The sequence below is a fragment of the Terrapene carolina genome, unplaced genomic scaffold (assembly GCF_002925995.2).
Source record: "Terrapene carolina triunguis isolate 2854851 unplaced genomic scaffold, T_m_triunguis-2.0 Scaffold194, whole genome shotgun sequence".
Taxonomy (NCBI): domain Eukaryota; kingdom Metazoa; phylum Chordata; order Testudines; family Emydidae; genus Terrapene; species Terrapene triunguis.
Window position 1 is genome coordinate 4,087,202 of NW_020664545.1, and position 19,890 is coordinate 4,107,091.

The 19,890-nt window shown below is 42.5% G+C and overlaps 1 protein-coding gene across 1 annotated transcript in view; it reads right to left on the reverse strand.

Annotated features, from left to right (window-relative positions):
• PWWP3A (PWWP domain containing 3A, DNA repair factor) overlaps window positions 1-17,861 on the reverse strand; it is a 30,032-nt gene extending 12,171 nt beyond the window's left edge. Inside the window, exons 1-8 of the mRNA XM_026654920.2 lie at window positions 17,655-17,861; window positions 16,397-16,512; window positions 12,887-12,978; window positions 12,233-12,303; window positions 9,032-10,078; window positions 6,538-6,663; window positions 2,219-2,289; window positions 511-590 (exon numbers count right to left, since the gene is read on the reverse strand). Of these exons, the coding sequence (XP_026510705.2) occupies window positions 511-590; window positions 2,219-2,289; window positions 6,538-6,663; window positions 9,032-10,078; window positions 12,233-12,303; window positions 12,887-12,978; window positions 16,397-16,453 (1,544 nt within the window). The 5' untranslated portion in view covers window positions 16,454-16,512; window positions 17,655-17,861. The remainder of the gene's footprint in view (window positions 1-510; window positions 591-2,218; window positions 2,290-6,537; window positions 6,664-9,031; window positions 10,079-12,232; window positions 12,304-12,886; window positions 12,979-16,396; window positions 16,513-17,654) is intronic.
• Between the last annotated feature and the right edge of the window lie 2,029 nt (window positions 17,862-19,890).

Below are 19,890 nucleotides of genomic sequence, written 5' to 3' on the forward strand. Positions count from 1 at the left end.
GACAACAGAACAACTGATTTAGGAGTGACATTGACGAGCTTTGAGGGAAGCTATGTCCAGTGGTCCTCAGCTACAGAGATAAAGATGGCCACATGAAGACTGAAGTGCAAGTTTAAAGTTGCTTTGCAGACTTAAGCCAATCCACAAGGACAGGCACATCCACCTTTACTCAACATATGCGGTTTTGTAAAGTTAAGAATCCTTCTGTATGATCTGCAACACACTGAACAAAAGTTTTATAAAAGCCACGCACATTTTAAGGGGTGGGATGAGGAAGACCTCTCGAGGTTGTTGGCAGTTGTAACAGGATTCCATGGTGGACATGCCATTAACAGCTAAGAGCTACTTTATGCCAACTCAAAACCAGAATGATTGGCTGCGCTGGGCTTCGTACTAGCAAAAGGAATTATGTTCAGAATGCCTCTATTACCCTGGTTGTTAAGGCACTTAGCACAATTCTAACAAATGGTAAGTGAAGTTAGGAAACTGATCAGAATCAACAAAATATACCCCTTTGCCTTCTTGTTATTCATACCCGCTTCTATTAGCAGCACATTTGCTTTTTTATATTTCCGTGTCACCCTTTTTATCTGTTGAAAATATAAAGACAAGTTAACATTCTAGAAACTTGATTGCTTATAAAGCAATCACATTATTTCCACTTGCATTTTTATATATTTCTCCATGTATCATTACAGAAAATAGATTAAACTTGACTATGTCTAACAGGCAAACAAATAAAGCAAATAAAATTGGTACATTAAGAATAGCATGTGCACACATGGCTTTGTTAGTTGTTTGATTATGCAATTTGTTTTACTTCATTTGAATTTATTCCCTTATTGCCGCACACTGGAAAAAAGCAAAGTAGCATGATCAAAACAAATTTACAAATTAAAGACAAGAATAACTGATAATTTAGAGTTAATTCATCTTTGGATGCTACCTGTTAACACTGTATTATGATGTACATTAATCATTCTTTCCTATTCAGAACAGAGTAATGTGTGTTAACAGCCACAAGAGGGACCACTTTGCTGGCTGTTCTGACAGGTAGCAACATAATACAATGCAATGAATAAGGAGGAACTCATGAGATTTTACTACCTAATAGAATGGGTTTTAATGGAGAATTTATTATGTATTAGAAAGCTCTCTGAGTGATTATCACCTTCTACACTGGAATCTGTAGCAAGTGCTCTATCTTTAGACACCAGACTTGTATAGGGTGACCAGATGTCCCAATTTTATAGGGAAAGTTGGGATTTCTTATATAGGCACCTATTACTCCCAAACCCCGTCCCGATTTTTCACACTTGACATCTGGTCACCCTAGACTTGCAGCTACACACTTCAACAAGCATGTCATCCTTAACATCTGTCTCTTAAAGGTGACTGATGAGTTCCCAGTGATGTCTGAAAAGGAAAAATATTGGGCTTGTGCCCTTTTTTCTACTTTATAGGGTTTAAAGATTATGTCAAGAGATTTCACAAAAACACATTTTTTGCCCCTGCTCGTTTTTTACATCCAAAATACAGGTTCTCTTTACCCCCAAAATATTACAGTGATTAGAGAATGAGGGAAACATCACAAGAATCAAGACAGATGAGCAATTTAGCAAGGCACTGATTTTTAATCAGGGGGATAAAGCTTTGGGGAGTGGGTTGTTTTTCATTAAAAAATATTTAATTCAAATGCCTAAATAGCACTTTGAATCTATAATAGAGACATTTTTTGTCCAAAAAAACCTCGTTTTTCAGTGGAAGTAAGCACTAATAAGACATTTGAGACATACCTTTCTCCACACACCCCCCCCCCAAAAGATATTCTTCCAGCTAAACTAGAGAAGTCTACACATTGAACTTCCTGATATTTTAAAAAGTAAAAATCAAAAGAAAAAGTAAAAACCTTTAAAATGCCTTTTGGGTGGGCTCTGTGCATAAAAATCCTTCACAGTTCATCTAGCAAGCTCAGATCGGCACTGCACACCTTGCCATGGGAAAGCAAACATCTATCCTGCTTTCAGGTAGCCGTTGTTTTTAAATGTTGTTCAAAGATTTTGAACCAATGTAAGTAACAACACAGGGAAGAGTGCTGAGTGTTCTCAGCTTATCCTGAAGTCAGTGAGGGCTGAAGATATTCAATACAGCCATACAGGATTTCAGAATCAGACCCTTGGATCCCATTTTCAAAAAAGTAGTAAGGTGCTGTACTTACCACTGCTGGCCAATATGGATATCTTCGCAATTTGCACCAGACCAACATCCCTGGTTCAATTGAACATGGTTCTACAGCACAAAAATAAAAGTTAGTTGGACTACATAATTAGACAAGTGTAATATTTACATAGCATCATTGATGTTCAAACAAATAAGACAAGGTCCCTGAACTACAACCTCAAGTTACGCTAAGAAACAGGGTCCCAATACATAAGATGACTGTCCCTGCCCCAGAGATCTTACAATCTCAGTATCTCCATTAGTCTCCTAGGAACACTGGATCAAACTCATGGTCCATCTAGTCCAGTGTCCTCTCCAACAGTGGCCAGTGCCAGACGCTTCAGAGGAACATGCAAGCAACCCTGCAGCTGGCAAATGTGAAATAATCTGCCCTCTATGACAATCTCAACCCAATCCCTAATAGCTAGAGATTAGTGGCAGGCCTTAAGACACTATCAGCATTAACTATAACAATCCTGGATAGTATTGTTATCCAGATAAGTGCAATCCCTCTTGGGATCTTGGTAATTTTTTTGGCCTCATCAACATTCTGTGGCAACAAGTTCCACAGTCTAATTATGTGTTCTGTGGGGAAAAAGTCCTTTTATTGGATATGAATTTGTTATATTTCAGTTTCATTAGCTGTTCCCTTGTTCCTGTGTTATGAGACAAGGAGAACAGATGCTCCTAAGCTAGTCTCTACACTAGTCATTATTCTGTATGTTATCACCATGTCCTTTTGTCATTATCCCTTTTTTAAGGTAAACCAGCCCAATCTTTTCCATCTCTATTTGTACAAGAGTTTTTTACATGGCCTAATCATTCTCATCATCAGTAAGATAGGGTAACAAGTACCACACATAGTATTCAAGAGGAGAGTGCACCATTGATTTACATAATGGCATAACAACTTTTTGGAGTGTCCTCCAACATGGATCAGACAGAGAAAAAGATTTGGTGAAGGTGAATGAAGGAGCCAAAGAGACAAGGATAGAAGTTTTTGTGAACTATGCCTAGAGGGAAGCAAGAGTGGTGTGACAGGGTGCAAAGTGGATACTTCTAGTTCCATGTTGGGACTGAATAGCCAGGGCTGGCCTTACCATGAGGCGAACTGAGGTGGCTGCCTCAGGTGTCAGACAGGGTGGGGGTGGGGCGCACTAGAACCCAGAGTGTAGAAAATTGTGTCTGCTGCTGGTGCATATGTATTCTCTCTGCTCTAGATGCACCGAGATGGTAGAGTGCTGTGCTGGAGGAAGGAGGGCACAAGAGACATAACAGGCAGGCAGGAGAAAAGGCGAGAGGAAATAACAAAAAGCAGCAGGAGCTGCAGGGAGAGAGAGGAGGAGGAGCCTCTGATGTACCTCTCTAGCACCCCCAGGAGCCTGGACTGATTAACACCAGCTTCTCAGGGAGCTTCCTGTTTCCTGCTGCTTCCCTGAACCCACTTGAGGAGAACAGGCAGTCAACTGAAGTAGTAGGAGCCAGTTAGACCCTTAAGACACTGATATCTTCCCTCATTCAGGTCCTGCTACCAGCCTGCTTATTTGCCCCCTTCAATTGAGTGTTGAGAGCCACTATAGCTGTCACAGAACAACAGTCATGAGTGAAAGAAGAAAATGCCCCTCCGGGGCAGCATTCAGAAAGAAAGCAAGCAAAGGAAGCTTTTCTATCTAAGCAGGAAGGAACTCTCCTGAGATAATAGACACAAATGTTCACGACGAGCCTGCCAGCCCCAGTGAGGATGTGAGTGGTGAGGAGATGCCTGATCGTCCAGTTAGTCAGAGTGCATGTGACCTGGCAGCTACTGCAGCATCCATATCTCCATCTCAAATGGATGTAACCAGGCACATTCCTGAAGAAAAGTGTAGATCAGAGAAGAGTGTGGTGGAGACGCAAGAAACAGCTGCTGCTGAGTTTAGTTCCTTAAGTCTAGATGATCCAGGACTGTGGACCCACTTGAGCAGTAGCCTGAGGGACTTGTACTGCATGGGCCACAGCAAGTGAAAAACTTCATGTTCCCCAAAGACAATGAAAATAGAAGTTTCCACCCAACACATTACTGGCGTGAAATCCCCAATGGTGACAAAGTGGAGAGGCCATGGCTTATGTACTCAAAAACCCAGAATGCTGTATACTGTTTTTGTTGCAAACTCTTCCAGTCTAATGTTCCAACCACATTGGGTTCTACAGGAACAAAGGACCTGAAAAATCTGTCTAGAAATCTGGCATGCCATGAGAAGGCAGCAAATCACCAGAGAGCATTCCATAGGTGGAAAGAGCTTGAGATGAGACTAAGGTTAAAGGCCACCATAGATGATCAACATCAAGAGAAGATTGCATCAGTCTCTCTTTACTGGCAAAATGTTCTGAAAAGGCTCATTGCCATTGTGAGAATGCTTGCTACACAAAACCTAGCACTGCGTGGCACTTCAGATCGGATGTATGTGCTAAACAATGGAAACTTCCTTAAAATTGTGGAGCTGATGGCGGAGTTTGATGCTGTACTCCAGGAGCATCTAAGAAGAGTCACCACCCAAGAACATACACACATCACTACCTTGGAAAAACAATTCAAAATGAGATCATACAGTTACTGGCAACAAAAGTCAAACAGAAGATTGTGGCAGATCTGAAGTCAGCAAAATATTACTCTGTTATTCTGGACTGCACACCTGACATCAGCCATATGGAACAAATGACTTTAATGGTGCGTTTTGTAACAACAACAGAACCTAGTGAAAATGTCCCTGCAATGGTGACTGTCAGAGAGCATTTTCTAAAATGTATTGACATTGATGTACAACAAGAGCTGGTATGACAAATGTGCTTCTTAAAAAGCTGGAAGATATGGGAATTGCGATAGCGGACATGAGAGGTCAGGGTTACGATAATGGTGCCAACATGAGAGGAAAGAACAGAGGAGTGCAGACATGGATCCGAGAGTTAAACCCTCGAGCTTTTTTTGTCTCATGCAGTTCTCATTCATTGAACTTGGTGGGTCAGTGATGCAGCGTCAGCTTCTAGTGAAGCTGCTGAATTTTTTAAATGTAATTCAAAGCATCTATGTATTTTTCTCTGCATCAACTCATTGATGGCAAATTCTGAAGCAACATCTGGGAACATTCTCTCTGACACTGAAACCACCGAGTGCCACACAATGGGAAAGTTGAGTGGAGGCAGTATGTTTGGGATGTTGTATGATATTCCAAAGCTCCTCACTATACCTGAAGAAGACCTACACCAGCAATGCAGGGCACTAGAGACAGTGTTGACACATGATGACATGCGCGATATTGATGCAAGTGATTTAGGTGATGACCTGAAAACCCTTTCAAGATACATTTCAGCAGGATCAACTCCAAAGGCTGTTCTGGAATATATGTGCACAAATAAGATGACCACCCTCTTTCCAAATGCTTTTGTTGCTCTGCGCATACTTCTAACACTTCCTGTAACAGCTGCCAGTGGAGAACGCAGCTTCTCCAAGCTGAAGTTAACAAAAACACATCTATGCTCCACAATGACACAGGAGAGGCTGGTTGGCCTTGCAACCATCTCAATAGAGCATGAGCTGGCCCAGACTGTGGACCTTCAGGAAGCAGTTCAAATCTTTGCAACCAGGAAGGCATGGAAAGCACCAATTTGATTATTCAAATAGATAAAAATGCCAGTGTTTACTATGCAGACAAGAAAAGTTACATTTGCTGTTCAGGTGTTTGAAAGTTAAGTGTTACTTAAAATTTTTGAACAAGGCATTTTAAGTTGTTAGTTCTCTTTTATTGGGGTAGGTAGCAGAGCAGTACCAGGAGAGAAGAACAGGAAGAAGGCAGAATTGAGACCTTTCAAATTTTTGGCCCAAGCAAGGGGGTATGGGGGTAGCATAGGTGCCAAAATGTTGTGGGCCAGCCCTATGGATAGCATACACATCCCCTGACATTCGCCCACACCTGGAGTGAGAGGGAAGAAAGACAAGTGTTATCACATCATAGCAGCTCTTTCCAAAGACTACTCTAGTACTGGTAAAAGGAATTGACTGTCAGAGGCCTGAAAGAAGCCCATATTTCTGGGAGCAGAGAGGTAAGACAGCATGGCCTGAAGATATTCCTTTAAGAGGAGTTTGCATGCAGCTTCTAGAGCTGTGCATGAACATGTTGCCACACTCAAATGAACAAAACAACATTCACAGTTTCTAACAAGAACAAGTCTAATGAATAAAAACATTTGTTTGTTACCAAGCTATTAGTAAACAAAGTCTAAATCATATTTAAGTCTTCAATGACTCTAAGGCTCAAAGAAATAGTTACAGTCTCTTCTTACCTTGACGTAAAAGAATACTAGGAAGTTCTTCATCTTCCTCTTCTTCCGCCTCATCTACCAAAGTTGTATCGAGAGAGATATCTCCTGGAGAGCTAAACTTCAAAGACAGATCAGAGGATTCCAATCCTGTCAGTGAAGTGAGAAGAATTGTTTTATCATATTTTTTTCTGGTCATGCGAGGTATCTTAATTTGAAAAATATCCCAATAGTATTTTGAATTACTGAGTTCATTACATCTATTAAGCTATGACAATTTGCCATTGCGCATTCTAACCTAGGCACACTGACAACTCCATTTGATTTTAATGGAGTTACTTCAAACTTACCCTGGTGTAAAATCAGAATCTTGCCAGTGAATATTGAGTTAAGTGCTTAAGAAATTAGGAAGGGGAGAGGAGCAGACTTCTGTAGATAAGTGTCTGGAAACAACAAGGATCTTTTAAAAGAAAAAAAAAAAGGGGAAGGGGAGAGACTTCTGCTAGGGTAGAATCCTTATGACTCAGAGAAAGGAAGAAAGTCAAAAGGTTGCATGGGCTGCCTGAATTGAAGGAAATAATACAATACATTTTAGACAGACAAGCAAGTAGCAGTCTTGAGTACTGGAGAAATAATTATTCAAATATGAAATGATGCACACGCATTAGTTGACAGGTATTTAGCCATATTTTAAAGGGTGGCTTGCCCTTGGGCTGGAGAGCCTGGGGCCAAACCAACCCTGATTACACGAGTCCTACCTGAGGGGAATAAGGCAATTCCATATGAAGGGCAGAAGGTGGCTGCAGTCAGGGGGAAGCTCAGAAGACTGCAGAGGAGCTCCTGCAGGGAAGACCCTGAGCCCAAGGGAATTGCTCCAGCTAGGAAGAACTGGGAGTAGCCTGCAAAGGCAGAGGGGACTCTGACCAGACCAGGGGAGTTTTGGCTGTAACCAGATAAAGGCTGGAGAGGCGACTTTTGCATTTAGTTTTGAACTTTAAGTTAATAAATTAAACCCTACAGAAGGCAGTGGCAACCAGACTGGAAAAACCTTGTGCGGAGTTTATCTAGGGATCCAAGAAGGGAAACTGAGGTGAGGGACTGCATGTTGGGCTGCCATGAGGCCATCAGGGGATGCCGTGAGGTGGCTACTTGTCTGCATCATATGATTCCACTAAGCCACACAACAGGATCTATACAGATTAATCCATAAATAAGCAGTTCAGTGTTGACCCACACACTGAAGAGAAATAAGAATATATTTGTAGATATGGTACTAGCCTGCTTCTTTGCACAAATAAAGAAAGCAGCAAGCTATGGCTTGGCTTTGATTAAGACTCAAGTCTATGAAAAAAAAATGTAGTGGAAAGGAAGCATCTAAACACTTGTTACTAATTTAACTGACTTCGTAATTAGAAATAGAACAAATTAGCAAGAACAATTAACGCTCTTTAGAACAGTGAATTTTGGAAAAAAGGAAATCAAAATAAGATCTAAAAGAGTGGTAAGAGAGACAAGGTGTGAAATTGACTGCTCAAACTACAAGTATTGCCAAAGATTATCTGCCTCCTTATAACAATACACTTGTCAATGGATGTAGAAACTGTAGATATTCAAATAGTAAAACATCAAAACATCGAGCCGAGGTCAAACGATGAAGGAGACTGAAGTCAAGAATTAACACTGGAGAATTACAGTAGGAATCGACAAGGCATTAAAATACAAGCTTGTGCGATTTTCATGTGAATTGTTCAGCGAAGGAACCAGAACCTCTAAAAAGTGTGCTAAGAAACTTATCAGTTACTATCAGAACGCTGAAGAGCAGTAAAAATCCTACCAATTAATGGAAGGTTTGCAAGTTCCCACTATATTTCTTAGTAACATTGAACTGCAAAATAGTCAGATAATAATCTGGCACTGCACAAAAAGTTAAAACATTTAGTAAAGCAGAAATGACATGTCATGGGTACTGTAAAGATGCTCATTGTCACACACTAACATCTTGTTAATAGAGAGAGCCAATGATTATACCACTGTACAACGTTTCTCTAAACAAAAGCTCATTGTTGTAATGATTATTGTATTGTGTCGGATATTTACATGGATAGGAGTTGCAAAAACTTCCTAAATAAAGAGTTTAATAAAAAACAAAAATAAAATTTAGTAAAATCACATCTAGTACTGGTAAATGATTCTGTATCCTAACTTTCAATCCAAAGCATTGTTGGAATGGAGAAAGTGTTGAATTGTCCATCTCACTAAGCAATTCTGAAATTTCCCCAACAGGGAAATATCTTCCTTCTAGCCAATATGACTGAACTGTTTCCACATTTAAATTTCAGGGCAACAAAACAAAACAAAACATGTCAGATAGAGGGACTGGCCATGATGGACTTTAGTATAAAATGAGTATTCAGAGAACACCTTCCTCAAGATATTGCAACTTCCCACAATAATAGATAAGCAATATTTGAACATCAAATGGCATAAAAGTCCTAGTTCCCCCACTGAAATACTTTACCTTCTTCGTCTTCGTCAAAATCAGGTAGCTGACAGTTTTTAGTTTTATTCACAGGACTGTATGAAGTATCCTTATTCTCCTCTTTTTTAAACTCAGAAAGAGGGCTATCAGAATAATTTTTGTGTTGAGAAGCCCCAGATAAAGGTTCAGGGCCACTTATGCATCCCCCTTTTCTGTGCAGAGGTGACACTGCAGTAGTCTTTTGTTTCCAGCTAACACACTTTGAATTCACTGGCTTTTTGCTCCCATCTAACATTTTATATTTCCTTGCTGGAGTGTCTCTCTCTTCACTGCTGTTACTCTCTAATTCAGGTGAGGTACTTGTAATAGAAAAATCCAGTAATCTCTTTTTGGGCAAACCCCTAACATTTGGCCTTTTTCCAGCAGATATTAACATAGTAGAATTGCAGGAGGCAGATACTGGGGTACTCTCTCTAACAAAAACACGTGCTGTATCATCTGGGGATTTAGTGCTCGGAGATGAGGATTCGCTTGCATCTCTTGGTCTCTTTCTTCCTTTCTTACTTTTCTCATTCTCTTTTAGCAAAAGCGATGAGCTTTTTCCTGTTTTGGACTTTGGCAACAATTTGGATTTTACTTTTTTCTGTTGAGTTAATGTTTTTAGTTTTGATTTAGCTGTCTTGCAATGCTGGCTTTCTGACTTCCATGTGCTAGAAAAGTCCCCAGATTTAGATACTAAAGAATTTGTTCTGTTTCCACGGGTTTTAGCTGTCTCCTTGGAACTGAGCCGACATTTTCGTTTGTTTTTTTCTGTATCAGTTTGTGGACTGGCTGTCTTTTGTTTCTTTTTTTCCTTCAAGGTCTCACCCCCTTCCAATTTTATTTTTGGGGAAGATATTGGACACCTAGTCACAGGAGGAGATAATGAAGTTCTTGTTTTATTTTCTTTCTGGGCTGATCGAGTAGTTCGTCCCTCATCTGAAGGTCTTACTTGTTTCGGAGAGGCACTCAAAATATCTAGAGCGATTTTAAGAGCTTTCCGATACTTCAGTTCTTCCACAGGGTGACTAGGTTTATTCCTCTGGTCTGTTGAAAGAGGCATGCAAGAAGTTATGACTACTTTTCCTTTGTGTATTAAAAATATAAGGTACTGTTTTTATAGTACCTCTTGCACAGTGCATCACAGAATGCATGGCAAAAAGCACCATTCGTTTTTTAAAGGCAGAAAGGAAATGCTAACAAAAAGGCTCATGCTTCTCTCTGATTATAAATTTTAAAGAGACTTGTACAGGTTAAAACACATCCTGGCCAAGATTCTCCGTTAAGCCTCCCTCAGTGCAGCACGGAAGGCCTAGCACAGGGGAAGGAAGAGCAAAAGTGAATAAAAGAGCATATAACTAAACTGCTACCAAAATGGTCAACAGACCATTTTCCACATGCAGATTTGAGATACCAACTAATTGAAGCAAGCTGGAAACCCATAAGGAAAATGATTCACAGGCATTAAGGTCAGAAGAGACTATTACAACACTCTTCTAGTCTGATCTCCTGCGTAACACAGGCCAAAGAACCTCACCCAGTAAACTGTGCATCAAGGCCATAACTTTTGTTAAGCTATATAGCACAGGGGTGGCCAACCTGAGCCTGAGAAGGAGCGAGAATTTACCAATGTACATTGCCAAAGAGCCACAGTAATATGTCAGCAGCCCCCCATCTGCTTCCCTTCCCTGGCTCCCAGCGCCTCCTGCCCCCTGGCAGCCCCGCCAATCAGCGCCTCTCCCTCCCTCCCTCCCACTTCCCAATCAGCTGTTTCATGGCGGGCTGGAGATGGGTGGGGGGAAGCGAGGGCACAGCAGACTCAGAGGAGGGGTGGAGTGGGGGCAGGGCCTGTGGCAGAGCCAGGGGTTGAGCAGTGAGCACCCCCCTGGCACATTGAAAAGTTGGTGCCTGTAGCTCCAGACCCGGAGTCGGTGCCTATACAAGGAGCTGCATATTAACTTCTGAAGAGCCGAACGTGGCACCGGAGCCACAGGTTGGCCACCCCTGATATAGCATCTCTTTCCTAAAGATACCCAGTCCTGATTTAAAGACTTCAGATTATGAAGACTCCACAACATCCCTAGGTAAGGTGTTCCAACGGTGAATTACCCTCACTGTTAAAAATATGCACCTTGTTTCTTATCTGAATTTGTCTAGTTTCAGCTTCCAACCACTGGATCCCATTATGCCTTCTCCTGCTATACTAAAGTGCCCTTTACTATCAGAAGTCTCTTCCCCATATAAGTATTGGTAGACTGAACAAATCACCTCTTAACCTTCTCTTGGATAAACTAAATAGACTGAGGCCAGGCCTACACTTGGAAGGATTTGCCAGTATAGTGCTACTAAGTATCAGAGGGGTAGCATGTTAGTCTGGATCTGTAAAAAGCGACAGAGAGTCCTGTGGCACCTTATAGACTAACAGACGTATTGGAGCATAAGCTTTCGTGGGTGAATACCCACTTCGTCAGATGAATGTGATACTGATATACTACAGCAGCAAAGCACTCTAGCATGGATGCAATTTATATTGGGAAAACTGCACTTTTGCCAGTATAACTTATACCAGGCCTCCTAAACAAAATAAGGTATACCAGCAAAAACTGCATCTACGGTAGGGGCTTTTGACAGCAGAGCGACATCAGTCATACCTCATCAGACCCCTGACCGACATAGCTATGCTGGCAACAGTTTTTAGTGTACACCTGGCCTGAGCTTCTTCAAGTCTAAGACATCTTTTCCAGTCATTGAACCTGGAGACAGAAAAATGAAGCAGCTTTGCCCAAGGCAATATAGCAAATCAGTGGCAGAGCCATAATCAGAACTCAGGACCTGCTGACTCCCATTTGTCCTCATGCCTTTAAGAATAAAGTTTACATATCTGTGTTGCTTCACACACCATTTCCAAACTACAAATAACTTAACAGGGGAGTTAGGTGACAGTCTTACTACTAAATATGCTTTTAAAAAAAAATAACTGTTACATGGCTTGCACAGAAGTCACTCCTCAGTACATATTGGTATCACATTACAGAGATGGCATATTTGGGGAACATCAGAGGCAGCTGTTTGTGATGTTTCATGTATCCACATGGAGACTATTTTTGGAAGCCTCCCAGGGAAACGAATGAGTCAGGTATTTAGATACTCCCCCACCTATTTCTTCCTTTTCTACCACCCATGTAAAGTAAAGTATCCCACCTAATTCAGAGGCAATGATTTTTATGCGCTCCTCCTCCAAAGGCTCCGTGTCCGTACAGTTCACATTAGTCCTGAAAGAACAGTAAAATTGTTCAAGTCTTAAATTAGTAATGACATTACATTGTTTTAGAAGTCTCGTTTTCTTTAGACAATAGGAAATCAATACCTTTTCCTCAGTATTTTGAATAGCACAAATCAACTGCCATATTGAGAGAAAAACATTGCAACTTGCTGGTTAGTATGGACAGTAAGGACAATAATAAAATCAAGAGGTTGACTGGTAAGGTGGAAGATATCAAGTCCACTATCTAAAATATTTCAATAATTACATGTATACGGAAGTATAGTAATCAAAAAAGAAATGTTATCTTTTGCCTTCTGAAATACCAGGAGGCTTTGCTACTTTTAATGACCATGAAACAGGTTTCAAATCAAAGCCTAGAACAGTTTAAGAATGGCATATTAGTACAATTGTTCAGTCATAAGATTTTATGCATTTAAAAACTGTCACACAAAATTCTGGTTAGCCAACAAGACACTTCAGAAATCAATTAATCTGGTTTTAGAGACAGCTTCAAGAATGAATGATTTCAGCATGTTTGCCACACATTTGCATTCTTAAATATAAGACGATTAATGAAAAGGGTACTTAACTGTTCTTCCAGACCGAGTATTTCAACTTTGAAAGAGACTGCTTTTGCTTTAGAAACAATTGGTCTTCTGGAAGTTCTGTTTTTGTATAAAACCTAAATGAAGAAAAAGTATAATTTTTACAGCCATGCACACAATGCTCATAAGAGTAAAGATGTCATACAGCATGCAGCCCAAGTGAAGGCCTGAGGAGAAACTCAGAAAGCTACGTTGTAAGGAAAAGCCTAGTCCTAGCTATATTGGATCTGGGATATGCAATGGAAACCATCTTAAAATTAAGTATTCCCCCTCCTCAGATAATTTAACATATTATTTGCATATCAAACTATTAACAGAACAGCACCACCTATGCACACTAATGTCCCTGAAACCTTGGAAAGTACCCCCCACACACACACAAAAAAAATCAGTGTTAGCTTTTAGTCAAAACATACAACATTTCCTCAAACTGTAACTGTTTTTTTTAAAGGAGCATTTGCTAGTGTTTATATATTTACCTGTGACTTTTATACAGCGGGTCTGAGAAGATGCCATATCACTCCATGGAAACAAACATTCCATGATTGTTGTAAGAGGCTATTTTAAGAAAACTAATTTTACAGAAGGTAGGGATAGAAGAGATTCTATTCAATCAAGTCTGTCCCCTAGCAGGATATAACCTTTAACAGAGCCAAAAGGCCACAGAGTTTCATGTTTCTAATCTGAAGGCTTTTTTCTATTCTTGTTATTTCTCACACTTGCTGACCTGAAAATAAACAGAACCAATTTACTTTCCAACCTGCCCAGAGAATCTGAACCACTTTCAAACAAAAATAGTATGTGTGTGTGTCAGCCTGGAAAGAAATTTCAGCTATGCTACAGAGAAAATTGCCCTCCCACAACTAACCCATGGAAGGCGAGAGACTTGGATTGAGCAATCAAACTAATTAAGTTTAAGAACATCAATAAGTGTACTTGCTTTCTCTGATTTAGAATATTTTGTTACATTATTTTAGTCTGATCTTTTCTGCAGCAGATCAACACAAAAGTGTGCTCGATATTCATGGTGCCAACTTCTCTTCCAGATTGTCCCAAATCTCATTTTGTTTTGCATCATGCTGTTGAATGAAATCTGAAGTGAATAGCTCTGGAGCATCTTGCGAATATAAGAAACCATTTAACAGAATACTGTTGCTAATGTAATAGTGCTGTTATTCCTTTCCCCCTACCCTTGCCTATGCCCAATGAAACTTTAAATAGACAACGTGCAAAACAAATTTTGCATTTATGTGGGTATTTATATCACGTTCACCCTGGTGGCAACTTAGTGTCTTTATTTTGGCACATACACAGTTCCTGCAAAACTTGATATAACAGGAGCAAAACACACAGCAAAGTAGATTAACTATGCTTGGAACAAATTAAGATCTCTTTTGTTGAATATAGGTTAAGAATGATATATCTTATGAGCACCCTTCTGATACTTATATCCAAATCTACTAAAATACAGGGAACCAATAAAGATCTCTAGTTTTCCTAAAATAAACTACCCATTTGCACTAGGAAATATAAAGCATTATTATTTGTAAATGCAAATTACGATTCTTTTAGGATAAATTAAAATCTCCTAAATAAATTCAAATTACAAAACTTCTAGTTTACTAACAAAACAAGCATCTTACAATGAAAACATAACTGTGCATGAGGGACCTTTTCCATTAAGAACTCCCATCTAGTCCAGGTGGCTTGTGTTTCAAAATAGCAAGTACACCGCTACCTCGATATAACGCGACCCGATATAACACGAATTCGGATATAACGCGGTAAAACAGTGCTCCGGGGGGGCGGGGCTGCGCACTCCGGTGAATCAAAGCAAGTTCAATATAATGCGGTAAGATTTTTTGGCTCCCGAGGACAGTGTTATATTGAGGTAGAGGTGTACAATGTTTTGGATGACTGATGCTCTTTCTGGTTGCCTTGCAGAAGAAACAGGGAACAGTAAGTGAAAATTTAGTATAAAGGAAGCTAAAGTGTACCGGAAAAAATTATGCAAAGGAAGTGAAAAGGAGTTGAGGAAAAGAAGACAGACAAATTATAAAGGAAATAACAGGAATGAAGAATATGGCACAGATAAGTACATCCTTATCTTGTGTTAAACTACCTCCCAGGAACGATAAGAAACTAAGGAGAACAGTTGGAGAATTAAACTGGGAACATGCTTATGAATACATTTAACAAAATGCACTGTGACAAAACCAAGTGTTTCACTTGTTTAAGCAGGAAAGTGGTAAGTAAAGTGATACTTTACATCAAGCAGACCTTATTGACTTTACATTAGGTTAATATAAAAGTTATCTTCCCTCAATACAAGGATTTTTTAAAAGTATGACAGGGAATGAGGCTGCATCTCCCACATAAGCGGGGAAACCCTCTGTCTTATCTATTACAGCTTACATTTGGCTTCAACTCCTTGTCATCCAGCGAACATTCAAGACAAATCTGCCGACAGTATGGGATCATCCTTAATTAGAAACACTTCCCTAGCTCCCTCTTTGCCATCATATCAAACAAACTACTTTTTGTCATTTTAAAGTCCGTCCTGACCTATCCCCACTCTACCTGCCATCTCTCATTCAGTATTAAAGTAGACTCCTGCCTCTGCTTGGCCCACGAGGTCAGTTTCTATCACCCATTTGCTAAGTTTTCAAACAAGCACCTTCATGCTTCTGCTGATGCTTCCCCTCATGCTTGGGAGAAGCTCCCTGGAAATATTTGCAAAACTAACTCATTTTCTTTCAAAACTCTCCTTTGTTGTGAGGAACAGAAAAAAACTGACAACAGGTAGGCTGCTGGAGTGCTAAGATCACTGCCTATCATGCGGACAGATACTGTCTCGTTGCTTCCTTGTATGCCCCCATCTGTCTGTATCCATCTCTTCTCTCATTTTATACACCTCTACCTCGATATAACGCTGTCCTCGGGAGCCAAAAAAATCTTACCGCGTTATAGGTGAAACCACGTTATATTGAACTTGCTTTGATCCACCGGAGTACGCAGCCCTGCCCCCCCGGAGCACTGCTTTACCGCGTTATATCCAAATTCGTGTTATATCGGGTGGCGTTATATCAAGGTAGCGGTGTACTTAGATTGTAAGTTGTGTGGGGCAGGAGGCTCTGTTTGTGCATCATTTAATATAATGGGTCCATATACATAAGTCCAGGATTGGGGTTCCTAGATGCTAGCAAAACACAAATCATCAACATCATGTTTACTTGGAAATCATAATTTCTAAATAAGATTTGTCCCTGTCAATAATTCCAATTTTTTTGGCCTACGTAATTCATTTCTGGTGTTGTCTCCAAATAGGAAGTTTCAAGGAGAATAAGTTTCTTGGCTTTTGATCACATATCATATGACGCATACCTCTCCCACACTCCCTATCTTTTCCTGATATCTTGAAGAGGATGGGAGGGAACCTCCACAAAGTTTCTCCTCATTCCTATACCTATTTAAATGGTACCATAATGCTCTCACCTTTGCTGGCCATAAACGGTTCTTCCATTTGCATAGGATATATTCTTGATCTGTCATGATTGTGCTTCATGTAGGATGAGCAAGGTAACTAAGGCCCAGCGTATTCTGAAACAAAACTGATATTACATGGGACCTCTAAGTGTAACAGTCTTTTTACAACTCAATTTACCTTATGAAATAAGAGTTATGCAATATCTCAAAACAATTTAATACTACATAATTATTGCTTATTTAATATTATAAATTTCTGTTAATTTCTCCCATATTGTTTTGTACATACGCAGCCCAGCATTATCAAGGATAGCTATTAATACTAATGCACGAAGTGCAAATCATTCTAGGCTAGTGCAACACACCACCAATGTGTTTCAGGTTGCTTGAGTGGTCCTGTTGTATTGCGAAATCTAGTGAATAAAGTGAACCTACAAATGAGAATAAACTAATATTTCAATCATCATTGCAGTCTAGTGCCTGCTCGAGGGGACTAATGTACTTGTCTAGTTTGCCCACTGAGCTAGTTGGAAAGGATATAACATTCACTTTTTACCAAATTCTGATAACCAATGTTTCTACAAAATACCCAAAGAGTCTAATTTATAGCATTGAAAAGTAAGTGCGTCCCAGGTTTATGTAGGTGAATTGTCACATCCTGTAACTTATGCCAAACGTGGCAACCCTTTTTGAGGCTTATTTAGAGAATGTGAATTTTTCAGATTCTGAATATTTTACATGTTTGTTAGAGACCTGAAAAAGTCAATGAATTACATATTAAGAGCCAAAAAAGCTTCATGTACTTACAAGGCTGAAGACTTAATTACATGAAGTCTTGTTTTTTGGTCCTACATATGAAAAGTTAAGTGAAAATTAAAGTGTAATTACTGTACTGAAATGTAAAACTTAAGAGTCCATACTTGTCACCTTGTTTGCATCAGGACAAACACTTACGATTGCAATCCGAAACAGGAGATATTTACAAATAACTTTTTCCCTCCCTTGTATTTTGTGTTCCATGTTCCTCCAGACAATTTTGTACTTTGGATACAGATTACATCCCATTTCCTACCTCTCAAACACAGACAGACACATTGCTAGTGCTAAATAAATAACTTTGTTTTAGCAAGAATAATAAAAACAATATAAAGGTATAATTATCATTGCTACATAAGTTACGTTAGTGCAGAAATATTGCCCTACTTTTAGTCCCCAGTACGGTCCACTTTAGTCCCTAGCTCAGAATGATCCACACATGCCCACTTACTATTTTATTCAGCTTGCATTAGTTTTGTTGCACTCAAGTTACGTTTAACTCGCTCCAAAAACCTGCTTCGGGAAACGTGGGGCTACTGCCCAGAAAAAGGCTCATTCCACCAGTCAACAAAAATATACCTCATCAGTGCCAGACGGGCATGTGCAAAACGAGAGAGCAGGACAGTATCTGGCACCCCCAAACCTTGAGCCATCACGAGTTCCAACGCAGAAGAGACAGGGCAAGGCGGCCTGCTAAAGTGCAGCCCCCACGTGCCAACCCACCCCAGAAAAATGAACGTGGAAAAGTGGACGCAGAGGCAAAAAAGTCACACAGCCCAGAGGGCGAGGGGAAGAAAACAAGAGGGCGCTTTAAAGTCTCACCCCCCCCCCCGGGGGGGGGGGGGGGGGGGGGGGGGGGGCCCACACCGCCCCCCCCCCTTTAAAGGGGGAGGGGGGGGCCCCCCCCCCAACCCCCCCTTGTGTGGGTCAGGGCGGGGGGGGGGGGGACCCGGGGGGGGGGGGGGTCCCACGCGCCCCCTCTGAGGAGAGCTGAGTAGGGTGAGCCACCCCGCCGCTACAGAAGGGCCCCAGCCCCCAATGCCTCAGGCGCCCCCCATTGAGGGGGGCGAGACCCAGCGGGGGGGTGAGGGGGGGAATGGGGGTGCTCAGGGGCACCCCCTGAGGAAGGCTGGAGTTGTCTGGTCCCATTCTAAGGGGAGAGCCCGAGCGCTACCCCCCCCCGCCACCTCACCCACCCCCCCCCCCCCCCCCCCGGCCCCGGGAGACCCCCCCCCATGCCCCCCCCCCGCGCGCAGCCCCCCCCCCCCCGCCGTTACCTCAGCGCTCTACGCACGCAGCCGCCCAGCCCGGCCCCGCCCCCTTCGCTCACCGCGCGTCAACAATAGCAGGACCCGGACCTCCGGCCCCTTCCGCCATACCTAGCCTCGTTCTGGCTCCGCCCCAACGGCGTCTCCGCGCGCCCGGCCCGGCCCGGCCCCGCCCACCCCGCGCCGCCTTGACTCCCGCTCATGCGCGAGAGTTGTAACTTTGTCAACCTCGCGCAAAAGGGCCTGGGGGCAGGGGAGCGCGGGCGGCCAATCAGAAGGCGGCTTCCCCTTGAGGCCCCCCCCCTCCCCACCTGAACTAGACTTGGGGATGGGGCCACCTCACACACACACCCCCCAAGTTGGTGACGTGAATGGTTTGTGATGTCAGCACGTCGGGCCGTATCGCAGTGTGGGCCTGGCGTGGGGCTTGCGTGACAAGGGGCTGCCAGGCGGCTGCTGTTGTGACATCATGAGTTGGCATAGCAACCTGGGGGCGTGATGTCGGCCGGTCTGGGCGTGACCCAATGAAATATGCTGGGGGGGGATCCTGACAGCTGGTTGACATTGGCACAATCCTGGTCAGTTTCATGCCTCCCCATGGACTAGCCTCATGAAACTGACACAGTTCTTGTCAGTTTCATGCCTCCCCAGACACATGAAACTGACCAGATTGGTCTTTTTTTTTCACCATTGAGGTGGGCGGCCAGGAAACTGACAAGAATCATGTCAATTTCATAGAATCATAGAATATCAGGGTTGGAAGGGACCTCAGGAGGTCATCTAGTCCAACCCCCTGCTCAAAGCAGGACCAATCCCCAACTAAATCATCCCAGCCAGGGCTTTGTCAAGCAGGGCCACCCAGAGGATTCAAGGGGCCTGGGGCAAAGCGGGGGCGTGGACATAAAAAAAGGCGCCACCCGCTGCGGCGCTTGTACTCACCGGGCGGCGCTCCGAGTCTGCGGCGGCGGCGGGTCCTTCAGTCGCTCCGTGTCTTCGGCAGCACTGAAGGACCTGTTGCCGAAATGCCACTGAAGACCTGGAGCGACTGAAGGGTCTGCCGCCGAAGTGCCGCCGAAGTCTCGGAGCGGGTGAAGGGCCCGCCACCGAAATGCCGCCGAAGACCCGGACTGCTGCCGGGTAAGTAAAAATTAAAAAGGCGCCTCTAGCCAGGGAAGGGATTCTCGGCCAGGGCTCGTGGGGCCTGGGGCAAATTGCCCCACTTGTCCCACCCCGGGCGGCTCTGTCGTCAAGCCTGACCTTAAAAACCTCTAAGGAAGGAGATTCCACCACCTCCCTAGGTAACCCATTCCTGTGCTCCAGTGTAGCAATTTCAGCCAGGCTTTTCCAGGGTCCTTGGCTGGGGAACAGCTCTGACATGTGGACTGCCCCAGTGATCCTGGAAACCCATCCCAGGACTTC